General features: G+C 44.2%; 1 protein-coding gene across 3 annotated transcripts; it reads right to left on the bottom strand.

Moving 5' to 3' along the window:
• Positions 1-248: 248 nt before the first annotated feature.
• dpy19l1l (dpy-19-like 1, like (H. sapiens)) lies at positions 249-14979 on the bottom strand. 3 transcript variants are annotated; one of them, XM_061243453.1, is made up of 22 exons: positions 14630-14979; positions 13654-13678; positions 13451-13538; positions 12865-13002; positions 11954-12074; positions 10994-11087; positions 10593-10650; positions 9978-10069; positions 9424-9523; positions 9079-9156; positions 7473-7559; positions 7284-7343; positions 6954-7034; positions 6508-6609; positions 6166-6237; positions 5881-5957; positions 5568-5592; positions 4510-4629; positions 3246-3420; positions 2871-2974; positions 2583-2704; positions 249-2365 (listed from the first exon to the last, which is right to left on the bottom strand). In XM_061243453.1, the coding sequence occupies exons 1-22, from the start codon at positions 14877-14879 to the stop codon at positions 2194-2196; spliced, it is 2241 nt and encodes a 746-aa protein (XP_061099437.1). In that variant the 5' UTR covers positions 14880-14979; the 3' UTR covers positions 249-2193. The 3 variants fall into 3 exon arrangements, with proteins under 3 accessions (XP_061099437.1, XP_061099455.1, XP_061099446.1); XM_061243462.1 differs by having other exon boundaries at positions 2214-2365; positions 3246-3412; XM_061243471.1 differs by lacking the exon at positions 14630-14979 and having other exon boundaries at positions 13431-13538; positions 13654-13679.
• Positions 14980-15491: the final 512 nt, after the last annotated feature.

The following is a 15491-nucleotide window of genomic DNA, read 5'->3' as shown; positions in this document are numbered from 1 at the left end:
CAGCGCAGGGACACGGCCAAAAACCCCTTAAGACATTCCATGCCATGTACTTTGTCTTTTAGGAGTAAAATGCATCTCAGCCACAGCAAGTGCTAGTGCATATGATATGATGAGAGCTGAACAGCAAGCAGCTTGCAGAGGGGCCACAGTAGATACCACCGTGTTCTCAATGTCCCTCACCCAGTAATTACAGCCCAGCTCCTACACCGCAGTGATTAAATCGCCTTCCTCATGATAACAGCCCCCCCCCCCCCCCCTTTACTTCCCCACCATGTTCTTTCACATTTTCTTTTTTGTGTAATTCAGCAGCAATCTACTGAACAGGAAGTTCAACACTTCTTAAAAGGGAAGTTCAGGTCTGACATACATAGTACCGATATACAAATAGTGACACATACATACACTCGACAAACAAACTAGCTGGTGGAATAACACTACATAAACTGTTGAGCTAGAATATCCGTCTAACCGTAACATGAAACCCAGAGAAACGCCACAAAATAACACTCCTCTCGTTCAAAGAGTTCAGCTGTGTTCAACGCAATAGGGGGTGCCTGTTCATTCTGATCAACCTTTCTGAGAAACAGCTACATCTGTCAAACCCATACTGACAGTTTCAGAGGACTTTCAGAAGTTTAGCATTGGCTGCCTGTGGTTGAAAATGTAATTGTACTCCTGGGCTCCACTCAAAATTAAAAAGTTTGCATTTACAAATGGTACTGAGTATTTCACCAACTATACGGTGGTAAACTTTGGCAATTGTCTGACCTTTCTGCCAATAGCAGCTCCTCCCAGGAGTCTAATGGAGGTTGAGGTATCTGATAACAGGGCAGTGAGTCACAGATTAGTCTCCAATTTATGGGCAAAAGTATCATTTCAGATGAGCTACAGTTCCCTGATAGATGTGGCAATAAGGCAAAACCCCTGGCTTTGGCAAAATGAACTAAAAGCACCTTCCTGTGGACAAGAACAAACCAAAAACACAAACACAGCAAAAGGAAATGGTAACAATGAAAAGAAAAGGAAGGATTTACAGGAAAAAGGACTTAAAATAAATGAATTGGTTAAAAAAATGGCAATATGCCTCCACCTACTCATTACACAAATAATGAAATGGTCTACTGGCTGTTCAAAAGTAACAAAACCAAAACAATTATCCTATTATTCAAAGAAAATGGTGTAAAACATTTGTGAATACTACTTTAGAGCTTGTGCATACTGAACACTGTTAAATATTTTTTAAATCTAAAAACAACTTGCCTGTGAGTAATAGCCAATTTAATAGCTAATGCTCACCGCTTTTGACAGTCAAGTAAAAGACTCCTATTCAGACTCCATATTAGACAGTGGTTACACTTGACAACATGGAAACATTTTGTTTCCTAAACTTGAAATCTAGTCATCTTTATTTTTCATGTTCACCTTCCACGTTCATTTGCGTTGAGTTTGAGTTTATAGGTTTCATTTGAGTTCCATTTTAGTTTATATGTTTACATGATGAATGACCATCGTGCAACTTTCTTCAGGTCTTAAGTTTTAACAATTAAAAAAAAAAAATCCTTAAAGTTTTCTGAGCCCTCTTAGATGCACTAACCCACACAATACAAACTTCTGCCAAACTACACTGAAAGATTCCCACTCGGGAATCTGAAAAGGAAAAACCATTTCATCTTGAAACAGTGGCAAGAGTTTAACTGCCAACGAGGTCATTTAAGGGACCTAAGAGATCTTTTCCAAACCTGTATTTCCTGTCTTGGCAATTCCTATGCTTTTAAGTCAAAAATAACATCAGCTGACTGGAATGTACTGATTGAGGAAAAATGAAATGAACAAGCACAATAAGGGTACACTCTGCCATACACAGTCAAATATATTAATACAAATGTTTTTGGACCTAAGGTTATCTTTGACCTTCCCTTCACCTCTGGCTCTTGAAACGTGACCAAACCCAGGAGAGGATATGCTCAGATAAAGTCTTTCACTCAAATGGCAAAATGTTGAAACTGGTGCCCAGTGTGCTAGGAGAACAGCAGCGACCAAAGTGGCAAAATTGCACGTACAGCAAGGTCACCTAAAACGGGACGCAACAGCTCAGTTTAGCAAATTGAAAAGTGTAGAAGGTGTCAGTCTCTTCCGTGGCTACCTTGCATGTGAGGCCAATCCAAGATGTTAAACCCTTGGAGGACCCTGTCGTTATCTGTGGTCACTGGCAGCCTTGGGGACTCGGAGCACTTTGTAAACGCTGTTGTGGAAAACAGTTCTGAAATGGGGCCGGGGGTCCTGGGACATCATGGTGCACAGGGGGACCTTACCAACGTTTTCAGGGTCCTCCACGTCCCAAATCTCAGGCATGCTGCAGCCAGGCCTGTGGAGGGAGGGAGGACTGAGTGAGACTGAGTGCCCTACCATCAAGGATCACAATCCTAGAGCATCTGGTGAAGACTGAGGACCCTACCATAGAGGATCACCATCCTAGAGCATCTGGTGAAGACTGAGGACCCTACCATAGAGGATCACTATCCTAGAGCATCTGGTGAAGACTGAGGACCCTACCATAGAGGATCACTATCCTAGAGCTTTACCTGGAGCGCCTGGTGCACCACGAGTCCTCCAGAATGAAGTAGTCCACCCCCAGGCTCATCAGGTTCCTCTTCACAGTCTCGGCTGGCTTGCGGCTGTACATGGCGTACACCAGCTTGGTCCTCTCCCTGAAAGCACACCCATGGAAGGCAGAGGAGTCACGGAGCGGCCACAGAAAGAGCTCCCGCGTGAGAGCAAAACAGGCTGTGGGGACCATCGAGCAGCCTGGAATCAGACCCATCAGGCAGAGACCTGCCTGCAGGGCTCCCTCTGGCCTCAGCTGGCTCTACTTGCCTCAGTCCTGCGTCCTCGTAGTGCGGGTGGTTCACTATGGGCCTGACGGCTGACAGCTTCACACTGGCCATGGTGGGCATGGCGCCTGCAAACACGGCATCTGAAGATGGCAGACGGCATTACCCATCGGGGGGGGCAGGAGCGAGTGTTTGTAAGCCATTTCAAGCAGTAACAGCTCCTGGACTTAGTCTAACGCTTCCTAGAATCAGGGTGACATTTTCCCGAGCTAATTCCTACCTTAATTGTAATTGGCAGAACTCGACTTGGGAGAGTCAGGTTCAACTCCGCACAACCTACATGTCACATGCTGGATCTGACATCGCCCTGCCTTATCCTGGCCTCCTAGCACACAGGCTGATGATGTCACTCACTCGGCCGGGTGTTGTCCTTGATCCACTCCAGCAGCTCCTCCTGCGGCAGGTTGCTGAATTCTCCCATGATGCCCCACTGGTTCTGCAGGTTGGCCGCTCCCTGTACGGCCATGAGAGACAGCAGACCGAACACCAGCAGCTGCTGCCTGTACTTCTCCCCGACCCAGCTGAAGAGCTGAGAGACAGAACCCAGCCGAGGGGTGAGAAACTCGAGAGCCACCAGAACCTTAACCACCTCTGTTATATACCCAGCAGTGTGAAAGGATAGCATTCATGTAATGCGTTGTGAATCCACAACATTTCCGTTGTGGATTCACAGTGTATTCCAGACTATATTTCGGAACATGCTGTACAAAGGGGTAATGCAGTATGCACGCTAGGGAGAGAAAGAGAGATTTTACGCATTGCTGGAGCCGCAGCACATCTGCATGCGCAGCCGCTGAACAGAAGCCCTAAAACTCACTGCAGAATTAGCTATAATGCCGGTAATGAGCCCTGGAGAGCCACAATGGCGGCACTTAACTCGGCTCTTTGGCATGAGCGGGAGTGAGCGATACCGCCCTCCCTGGAGAGCACTGAACGCTTTTGCATTCTCCCTCATGAAAAAGGCAGCAGAAGTGCTCAGAGCCATGCAGATGGCAGCTTGCTCCACAGGCAATTAGACCCCACATCCTTTGAACCAACTATAGTACCTACACATCCCAGCATCCTTTAGTCAGAATCCTACATTACATGTTCTTTTTTTATTTTTATTTTTTCACTTGACATCTCCAATGCACCAGAATTTGGTATGTCCAATTCGCAAAATGTGTACAGGCCTGCTCATATACGCCCCCTGCTGCCAGCTTGGGAGAGTGAAGACAACTTGTGGTCTTCCTCCGAAATACAGTGTCAGCCACCTCCTACACACCGTAGCCACAAGCCATACCCGAGTGGAGGGTGGTGGAGGAGACCCAACCATACGTGTGTGCAGAGTGCAAGCCGCAGGTGCCAGGACGACCAAAAGGGGTCGGTCAAGCAATGAACACTGCTGTCCCCACTGACTGAATCCCTCCTTAATGACACGTATCCCTCGGACAAGGCCCCTGCAGGGCTACCGGCCACAGTATTCGACCCAAGACCGTGGTGCTCGCTCATGCTGCATTACTAAACGAGCTACCCAGCAGCCCCTTCCATTACAACCCTTTTTTTCCTGCTCTGCACTACCGGAGAACCCTGGGAGCACTTGCTCGTTAAGCACCCAAATGGCTCATTATGCCGTTACCTGACGGGAGCAGACTAACGAGGCCATTACACACATCTGAGGAGTGAGGAACAGCTTCAATCTCATGATGAGGACAGCCAGCCCGGCAAATGCCACCAGCTGCAGAGAATGATAGACCAACTGAGAAAGGAGAGGAGGGGGAGGGAGAAAGAAAGAAACGAGAGAGAGAGAGATACGCTGCCAGTAAATAATTACCCTTCATTACAAGCCAATGATGCAGACAACGAAAACCGTTGAAGGGAAATGATTATCATGGATCTCTTAGATGAACACTTCTGCAGTAAGAGTGAAAAAATGTATATGTGAATGTGTTCATATGGTATGTACGGATAGAAAAGAAAACCCCACAAGCAGACATTAAAAACACACTGAGGGGCACACGTAAGCTCAAGGCCAGATACAGTCCCCCATGAATTCTGCTATGAATCCAGATAGTCACTTAAATTGGGGCAGTGGCGATATAATTTGTGATGCTGGCACACCGCACACTGCTGTGGTCACACTGCACACCATTGAGGAATGGATGGAGGTGGCAAAAAATGGCGCAAAGCAAAGATACCAGTTTCTGCAGTGTAACATTCTCAGCCAACCAAATTAAAACAGCCGGACTTCAGCTTTCACAACGTTTTTAACACGTTTTTTTTCCCTTCTGTTAAATGTGATGCAATTTTCTCGCTTGCAACAAACCGCATAGGAGGGACTTCCTCAATCTTTCAGTGTGTGTTTGCATTTCAAAGTTCATAATTATTGGACAGGGTAGGTAGCTAGCTTCAGTGCCATTGTTCCTTGTTTCCAGGAGTGAACATATTTGCATAAAGTATGTTTGTAAAATAGAGGAATCATTTATATTTGAAAGATCGTAGTAATCGGAACAGAATAAGTTTGCCGCTGTTAGTATGGATGAGAACAGGCCATTGCAGTCCATAATAGTACTACATGTCTCTCCCCCCTTGAATTGATTGACAATTTTTTACACGGCCCTCGGTATGATTGAGTTTGGCACCCTGCTGTGCAGGAAACGTGGCCGTCTTTGGGGAGAGTGAAGTAAAAAGGCTTACCTCTCCATTTGCGAACAGTGCAGTCCTGGAACAGGGGGAAGAGATAGAAGAGAGAGTGAGAGAGGTACACAAAGGAAGCACTTTCAGCCCAGTGATTAGTGTTACCAACTTCCAAACAATTCCGCTTCGCACAGAGAACTTGGAACAACTCTACATCCACAGCTATATAAAAAAAAATACTATTATTCTACCGAATGTGCTGTGCAAAATCCAATTTCACAGTTCATTATGTTCAGTTACCAAAGCAACAAACACCAAAATTAACAGTGCTAGGTGGATCGTAGCTGTTATAGAAGCCTATAGAGATCCTTACTGTTCAGAAGCGTCTTGGTCGGGCTTGAGGGGGCTCATTTCGGCATGTCTTAAAAACCTCCAAATGTCCTGTATTATCTAAAGCGGAAAACACGTGCAGGAAACAACATTTACACACGACACTTTGAGCTAATTCCACACCATAACCCTATCCTATCATGCCCATATAAACTGCCTTCTAACTGAATCCTGCCACTATTAACACATTGCTTTGATGTCAGTACAGACACAATCAGTTAAAATGTCCAATTCTAACACATTTTTAAGGACAGTAAAAAAAAATTACCTTTACAGCAATGACTGCGAGGACAAGCAGGTTCACAGGTAGCAGCAAGGTCTTTATGTACCTCAGGGGAGTCTGGAAATGGAACACTACATTACCCATTTACAGTTTAAAAAATATGCAGCGATGCACAAACTCCAGACAAATAAACATTTCAATTTCACTGTGAAATTACTTTGGTGACCTTTAGAGCATTGGGTCTGTAATAATCGCCAGCAGGGATAAACAGCACCTTGATGACAGCGGATCCTTTCCCCCTGCATAATTATGTGAGAGAAGTAGGTCGAGCTGGTTTGCTCATCGCTGGGTTTGCAGGGCTGAAAGTTTGCGAGAAGCGCGGCCTACCTCCAGCTCCATGAAGTCGAACTCGGCGGCGCACGTGTACATCATGGTGTCGAAGTCTTTGTAGCTGGAGAACTTGGACTTGATCAGGCTGCTTATGTGGGCCTGGGGAGGGGGAAGCACACAATTCATTCATCACCCCACATACACGCTCACAGCCAATCAATACGCCACCCCCGCAAATGGAGGCATGATTAATCCGCGATTTGTGGCCACAGGGCTGCCACAGGGGACCTTGTAGTGGGGGGGGGGGTGGCTTGGTGACAGGGCACAGATCTGTTATCAGGCAGTGAAAAGGGCTGGATTTCCTGGGTAGCCTATCTCAAGATTTGCAACCCCGTACACTGGTTTCTGTGTGCTCGCATCATTATGTTTCTACATCTTTGGGCATCGCGTGGTGCTGAATGCTTAGCGATACGCTAGGGAAAATATCAATGGGATTTACTCACGTCGTCTGAGGCTCCAAAGATGGCAGACATCAGGAATTTTAGGGCCACCGTGGAGCCAATCCATGCAAGACTCTGCATGACCTGAGCAAACAAAGCAAATACACCCTCAAAAAAGTTGATTTATTGTTTGTAATTCTTTTGAATTTATTTAGCAAACACTCTTATCTTGGTCAGCTTGTATGACTTATAAATTTAATACAGTTGTCCCTTTTTACATGTAGATGTTTGGCTTTAAGCAAAACTGCACCAACACATTCCTATTCCCCATTCTCTTAGACATCTCATGAAGGTTTCTGATTGCTGATGGAAGCGTAAGAAGTCTTTCTTTACCCATGTAATGACTCCTGGTTTGCAGAACCTGCCAATTATGTCCCTGAAAGCGATTATCCCCTGAAATAAAATGATTTGTGTGAAAAACATTCAGCACAATCGTCACACTGTTTAACTTAATCGCTATCTACAGCATGAAGCGTTTGTTAACGTCAATCATGAAGGCTTCAGGCACCCTGGTCCACTCACCCAAATGGAGAGCAACGAGGAGGCGTAGAATGATGTCAAAAGCATTGAATTTCCAAACATGAGCACAAAGCAAACCCCCAACGAGGCCTGGAGAGAGACGGAAATAAAAGACCCCCCCCCCATCCAGCGTATGAGTCAACAACACATCATCCCTGATTTTCTTAATGTGAGGCATAGAAAAACATGACGCATGCATTCAGAATCGTGATCGTGCGTTACAAAAAGAGGGGATTAAAAAGTGGGTCACAGATAAATCTGGGGCTACTGAGAAGATGGTGCTCACTAGCCTATTTTTACTCCTCAGACCCAGTAAAGTGCATGAGTTATTCACAGCCGCGCTGCATCCCTTAGTTACACAACCGGCGCTCCGCAGCTCAGCTTTGTGAGAGCTGGAAGCGTGCAGCTCGACAGACTGAGAGGTGCAGATGCTGGCCCAATGTGGAAAGTCCCCTGCTTCCTTTTGGCGAGGACCACGGGCTGAATTTACTTAACACGCCCACGCACACTTCCCCTCGCCGCGGCTGTCCAGACGCTACAGAGCTGCCGCGCAAATTGCTCAGTGTTTGTCTCCTTCACTAGAGAAGAGATCAGCATTTGTCTGCTTCTCTAGAGAAGAGCTCAGAGTTTTACTGCCAATCCTGAAAAGGGATCAGCATTTGTCTGCTTCTCTAGAGAAGAGATCGACATTTGTCGGCTGCTCAAAAGAAAAGCTCAGCGTGTCTGCTTCTCTAGAGAAAAGCTCAGTGTTTGTCCGCTTCACTAGAGAAAAGCTCAGCATTTGTCCGCTTCTCTAGAGAAAAGCTCAGTTTGTCTGCTTCTCTAGAGAAAAGCTCAGCTTGTCTGCTTCTCTAGAGAAAAGCTCAGCTTGTCTGCTTCTCTAGAGAAAAGCTCAGCTTGTCTGCTTCTCTAGAGAAAAGCTCAGTGTTTGTCCGCTTCACTAGAAAAAAGCTCAGTGTTTGTCCGCTTCACTAGAGAAAAGCTCAGTTTGTCTGCTTCTCTGGAGAAAAGCTCAGCCTTTGTCCTCTTCACTAGAGAAAAGCTCAGTTTTTGTCTGCTTCTCTAAATAGCTTAATTTTGTCCGCTTCTCTAGAGAAACCCTCAGCTTGTCTGCTTTCTAGAGATGAACTCAGCGTTTGTCTGCTTCCCTAGAGATAAACTCAGCATTTGTCTGCTTCCCTAGAGATGAACTCAGCGTTTGTCCGCTTCTCTTGAGAAAAGCTCAACATTTGTCCACTTCTCTAGAGAAAAGCTCAGCGTTTGTCCACTTCTCTAGAGAAAAGCTCAGCATCTGTCCGCTTCTCTAGAAAAAAAGCTCAATATTTGTCTGCTTCTCGAGAGAAAAGCTCAGCGTTTGTCCGCTTCTCTAGAGAAAAGCTCAGCATTTGGCCGCTTCTCTAGAAAAAAAGCTCAATATTTGTCCACTTCTCTAGGGAAAAGCTCAGCATTTGGCCGCTTCTCTAGAAAAAAAGCTCAATATTTGTCTGCTTCTCGAGAAAAGCTCAGCGTTTGCCTGCTTATCTGGAGAAGAGCTCAGCATCTGCTCAGACACAACCTGTGTGCCATAGATACTCTAGCACGGCAGGCTGGCATGGTTTAAGATCCTTACCATGTGTGTGACCAAGAGGGACTGCATCCTGGCTGGGGTAAGGTACCCCAAAATGTAAGAAGCAAACAAGGAAGCAATCTGAAATAAGAGAACTGCAATCAAACTTTACAAGAAAAAATATTCCCTTCAGAGCAACTCTAAAATGACTAGATTTTTTCATCCATAAAGCAGCACATTTACAATTGGCCTATTGATGCACTGTGTTCTTTATGCTCTCATAACAGTTATGTTATGAATGACCAAGGCCAGGCTGACACGGTGTCACTGCCAGCAAAGAGTGTGGGAGTATGTCAGTGTGCATGCGTGGGATGGTGACCTTCAGTGCCTTTGTCCTCTCCCTCTTACCTGTGTGAGTAAAACAAACTGGGCAAATTGCCACGGCAGCATAAAGAACACATTGGAAATGCCAAGTGCAAAGAATGCCTTTCGCCCCGGACTCCTGCTCCTGTTCAAACGCATAAGAAACAAAAACAGGCACAGTCAGGGGCTGTAGATGCGCTCATGGACTCTCACTGGTGACACCTGATGGTAAAGCAAAGGTAATGCATCACAGTTATTTTGGGGAGCCACCCATTACATAGGCAACTTGGCCATTTCAGAAAGGTACAGGTCTCACTCCCATTCCATTAATGTGTAAGCCTGTGTCTAATGTTCAGTGTGTGGAGGGGGTTCATCTCAGAGTGATCAGTCAGATAGGGGCAGGGAGTTAATTGGATGTGACAGAAGAGTGGCACTTCCTGTACAGAATTACCCAACTCTAAAAACAGGAGTCCATGTGACTCTGGTCTGAGGTTTTAACCCCGATTTGCAGCTGGTAGAACATGCTACATAGCAGATAAGGGAGAGGGCTCTTCACCCACAGGAAGAGGCTCTCTCCCACTGTCCTGATCTGCCCTTACCGGAGGATGTAGGTCACCAGCAGCATCTGCAGCACCAGGAAGGGGTAGGAGAAGCTCTCACGTAATGGAGGTGTCCACATGACCCGAGTGCTCTATACAGAGAGATAATACCAATAATATGTGTGTCTGTCTAAAATAAATTCCCATGTATGCATGCGTGCACCGATCAGACAGCCATTACATTTCTACCACTGTGCAGCTCAATTTCCTGATGAGTAATGTACTGTATAATTGCATCATTACCATTCCAGTATTGCTTGCATTTTCATTTTAATTCGAATCATCTGTATTTTTATTCAAAAGCAGCAGCAAAACCGTGAGTCATGACAACATACTGCTGCCTTCAACGGCTAAAAGCGAACACTGTTGACGACAAAAAACGAAGAAAAAAAAAGAAGAAAAAAGACTCAACGGGACGTCTGTGCATTTCTGAGCCCTAATGCAGCACTGAAATGCCAGCCCATTTATCTTTAATGGAGGATGCAGCAGCCCAGCCAGCAGAGACAGCCTGTCAGCCTCAGATAGGGAGAAACAACTGCTCTTGTGTAAGGGCCGGACCCGTCTTGCACACGGAGAACAATGCACGACACCGCTGTGGCAATTTCCACCACTTACCTCGCCGTGGTTGAAGAAGAAGCAGACGACTGTGACCACGCCCCCGAGCCGACTGCCACTGGAAAGGCAGGGAGAGAGCGAGACGGCGACTGTCATTTTATCCCTAACAGATGGGAGTCTGAGGTTTTAAAAACGGGACGTGAGCGATGACTATAACAAGATTAAAAGCTGTGACTGAAAATCTACAATTCTCATATTTCTTTCACTGGCAACACAGAAATGAACCGCCAGCTGGAGCAGCAGTTGAATGTTAGGCGTTAGACACGGAAGGCTTAAGACTCCTTTGATTTATTCGCCCCTGTTCTATAGTCATTACAGATTTGTTCTTAAATTACTCACACCTCAAAGCGGAATGAAGTTATGCCTATCCACGGAGTTGTAATACCAGAGAAAAGGCTTACCTTAAATATGTCCCATACATGAAAAACAGACTCATCATGAGCCCGTTCAGGAGGAACACGAAAGTCACGTAAAAGTAGGCTGCATCTCCCATACCTGTGGGGGAGATGACCAATCGCAGATGTGGTAAGCATGATTTGTAGCTGAATTCCTCAGTAACTAATACTAGCATTTAGTCTTCCAGTAATGTATCTTTGAACTGAATCTGGGACCAGGGAATGTTCAAGCATTACTGTTTTCCTACAAAGCATTATACATTTAGAGGTTGCTGAAATGAAGGAACATAGGACACAGTAAGGACACAGAACAGAATATTTTCACAATTTTACAAGATGGAGCATTGCAGCTTAAGGAAGATCAGGCCTAAGGGCTCACTAAGAGCATGCAAGCATTTTTTAGCATGTTTCAGCTTACTTGGGGGAAAAAATCCAGTAATTAGTCACAACTTCACAAGTACATAATCCATGGCAAGATGCCATTTTGACCTTCCTGTTCTGTGCCATCCCAAAAAAGGGAACAGATTTATAAAGATGTAAATTCTCAGCGTGTTATATTAGCACCTTGGAGTTATTTTAAGTTAATGTGCTTTCACACGTTTTTAGTCACTGTGCTGCTCAGAAAACGAAGCTTGTGAAAAGGGGATGGGTTCTCATTAACACTATGGAAAAGCATTAAAAAATCATTCCGATAACTTATTCTCAACCGTGTTGAGGGATTTTAATTTAAAACATACTGTACAGGCAAGAAAAGGTTGCGTGAACACCAAAGTAACATTTCTAACAGATAAGACCGAAACACTGTCTTTGTAATTCTATTTGTAGAAATTCCTTGAGGACAAAGGAAGTTGAGAGTCACGTGGAATGGGCATTTCAACCGAGGCGACACCTGGCTGATACAGAGCACTGGGGTGCTGGGAGTGAGGAATGAGGGCATCACCACAGTAAACAGGATTGCTTTTGTACCTTCACAGCTGTCGACCGGAGTCAGGCCCTCCCCCCTGTTGACAGACCAGCACATCTTTGTGGTCACCCCGAAGAAGTCCATTATACCTGTGTAGATTCTGTACCAGCTGGCCAGTACCACCTGTGGAGATGGACAGGGGGGCATTGGGATTACTGAGAGATGACCGAATACCAAATGTCTGATGAGAAAGCTATTTTATTTCTCCCCATTTAAAAGAACAAGTCCACAAAAAATGTCAGAGACACATTTCTGCCCTGCAGTGGGATCCCCCCTTTCTTCCTCTTATACTGCACAATAGTTCTTCCTCATAGCATGAGGAAGATATGAGATATTATTCCATCCTTCCCTCAGAACTGAAGAGAACAATAACATCAATTATAATTCCCCCAACATGCAGATTCAAATCAAGCCAATTACGAGCCGATGATTCAACTCTTAGAAAGCATATTCTATCACAATGGAAACCTTCTAGCTGTCTAAGTACAATCTTAGACAGCTAGAATTAGTGATACCATAATGCGCGATACATTTCTTGAAACCAACATCCTTTTCAATCTCATCTCTTGCCAAAACAAGAAGCTGTAATTCATCAATGCTGAACATGCAATTCAGCAACAAAATGGCCTGCAACAGGTGCCAATGATGTCACTTGTACAGTCAAGCAGTTTTTAGGAAACATCCTTTCAACATCCATAAATAATAGTTAAGAAGTTACACCAGATATTTTTCCCCTTTCACAAACCTTCTAGCCCCTTTAGAGCTACCTCTGTCATCACACTAGCATCGCATTGTAAAATTACAGGCCTACTTATTTTATCTGTGTATCGCTGCTCGAGAACCGCACTGGATCTGAAAGAGCAGTGAAAAGGGGGGAAACTAGCAAAGGCTTTCTGAGGAATATGGTGCCCACCTCCGGGTACAGATTGAACCTCTTCAGGGTGTTGATAACCAGGGGGTACTCTGTTAGGCGATCGTTCATGATCAAAAACAGTCCATTCAGGAAAGATGGAGCTTCAATAATGGTCTTAAAATAGGAGTAATAAAGACCCTGCAACAGAGAAAGACAATGTTTGGATGTTTCCCAATTCTGAAATCATAATGGTGGGTGCAAACAGTTCAATTATTTATTTGCACATGAAACCTAACGGCTTAAGAGGCAATGCTCAGTTGTTAAATTGATGTGCTTATGGTTAAGTATATGTACAGAATAGAGATCATGAGTGTGGGGCAGGGTGACATTACTAGAAAGAGCAGTGAAACAGGACAGTATTCGAATAGCCCTTTTTAGCCATGTAGTGGCCACTGTTCTGGGGTCTCCTTAAGACAAGGAGAAACAAAACATATGTAGCCACCAATTATGATTTTTTAAAATTATTATTATTCCTTCTTGGCATACGTTCCACTGAAAATTATTAACTGATGGAAAACATATCCCTGTCCATCCCCACTTTTGGACATTTGACAAAGCCTACTTACATTTTTCCTCAGCTCCTTACCATTTCTGTTCGAAATGCCATCTCCTTTTCCAGTGTTGACAAGTGTGAAAAATGTCTATCATTCTCAAAAAGGTGATAAAGATGATACCTAAAGAAAAACAATGATTTATATTGTTCAATGTGGTGAAGATGCACAATACATACATCTTAATTAACGTTATATACTGGGTAAACCAGTCGCGGTGTACTGTAATGTTACTTACCAATGTATAATACCGGCCACAGCAGCTGTAAGTTAAACAAAGACGATCATTAAAAGCTAGGACTGACCAACTTGTGTCCAATGCAAACACAGAATGCTTAGCTCGGGTCAATAACCGTACTTGCCCAATATGAACAGTTGGACTGACGTTTGTAACCGTACTCTGGTGACAATTAGAGCTAATCAAAATCACACTAGATTTGATGCATAATTACTGTGTAATAACAATACTACTACTACTAGTTAAGAAGTTCAGGTTGACCCTTACCCTAGGCATCTTGGTTAGGATAGAATTAACATCACATAGCTCCTAGTATTAAATGTAACCAAGCTGAAATGTGTAACTAGCTATAACGTCACTGTTCAAGTACGTTAATGTTTCATACGTGGAGACCAAACGTTTGGTATTTCCGACTCAGCAATGTTAACACATGCTATCCCATATAGCTACTGTAGCTGTACTAGCTAACAACGGATAGCAACCCTCATGCTACTTTGGGCAGCTATCCTTAGGTAAGCTAACAATATAACGTTAGGTTTAAGTAGCATGGGTGAAAACATCACTAGCTCTGTTACATTAGCACTACACTAGCTAGCTAGCGATACCCTTGTAAACTAAGAAAAGCTTTTAAGTGCAAGAGTCAAAGTATGTTAGCTAACTAGCTATAGGCTAGCTAGACTACGTTAGTTAACACTCGACAGTTAGCTAGCTAGTTGGCTAACGTGACACGTAAGGTTTGCTGTCCAGTATAGCGCAAAGACAATCAAAAGATCTCACATAGCTAGCTATCTTATGAACTCCAGGAAACGTGCACATAGAACTGTTAGCATGAGTATACTGCACTTTGCCAAGAAACTACTGGGGGCTGTGACAAGCAAGAGCGCTTTTAGTTCTACACAGTGCTAGCTAGCTAACGTTAACTTAATAGCTGGACATCAAGACACTGTTGGCTACTGTAGGAAGCATCGTCTCTTACCCAAAATAACACTGATTCCGATCTTAATAAAAACTGTCTGGCTAAGGCCCAGTTTGTTTCTGATGAATACAGTTGCAGGAAAGAGTCCGTTTTTATTTTGAAGCAAGCTGTTGAAAGGGACAGCTTTCCCTTCTTTTCCCAGTCGCCTGGCTTTGCCGGTGTTCTGAGCAGGCACAAACGGACTTTTCTCTCGGTCAGTTCTCTGCTGTGGCTGATCTCGGACGCCTTGTTTTCTGTTTTTTACCGCCATGTTTTCATACTCGGAATGCAGGAAGCAGTTGGAAAAGACAAGTTGTAGAGCCAGAGAGGAGCAAACATTCGCTAGTATATTCAATGTCCGTTCCCTCAAAACCTACGGAGGGTTCTGTTGCTTCGCAGACCAAATTAGCTGCGTAAATGAGGCGTACATTCTGCCCCCTGCCGGAGTTACTAAACACTTCAGGCAACAGTAACCATGGAAACTCGGAAGCCCTATTAGTAGCAGCATCATCACCGCCCAGGTCATGCTGCTCGACTCTTTTCGTCCTTGTCATCCGACTTGATTGCCCGTTAGCAAGATGAATATTTAGCTGAATTTAACCTTATCACAAAACACAAAACTAAGCTGCATGATAGTCACACAGTATGTTTTTGTGGTTTCCGTTTTCTATCGACAATGCAATTAATTTACATGCATAGTGTCTGCGTTTTAGATATTTCACAATAGCTAACACGATAGAATAGCCTACCTTTAAAGTCACATCTGAGAACCATTGTTATAGTAGAGATAACAACAACAATAATAATAATAATAATAATAATAATAATAATAATAATGTTATTAATATGAACTATGTCATATATGTAATATGTGGAAACATCA

Source organism: Conger conger, chromosome 1, assembly GCF_963514075.1.
Source record: "Conger conger chromosome 1, fConCon1.1, whole genome shotgun sequence".
Classification (NCBI taxonomy): domain Eukaryota; kingdom Metazoa; phylum Chordata; class Actinopteri; order Anguilliformes; family Congridae; genus Conger; species Conger conger.
Note: the sequence above shows the minus strand (reverse complement) of the source record. Positions and strands in the feature narration are given on the sequence as shown.

Bases quoted from the DNA above. Each gene is read 5' to 3' on its own strand.
- dpy19l1l (XM_061243453.1), bottom strand. From the start codon at position 14,879: ATGGCGGTAAAAAACAGAAAACAAGGCGTCCGAGATCAGCCACAGCAG. The intron at 4,630-5,567 runs GTAAGCCTTTTT...CTCCTTTCTCAG, and splicing joins CACTGTTCGCAAATGGAGAG to TTGGTCTATCATTCTCTGCA. The intron at 2,366-2,582 runs GTAAAGCTCTAG...CTCCCTCCACAG, and splicing joins TGGTGCACCAGGCGCTCCAG to GCCTGGCTGCAGCATGCCTG.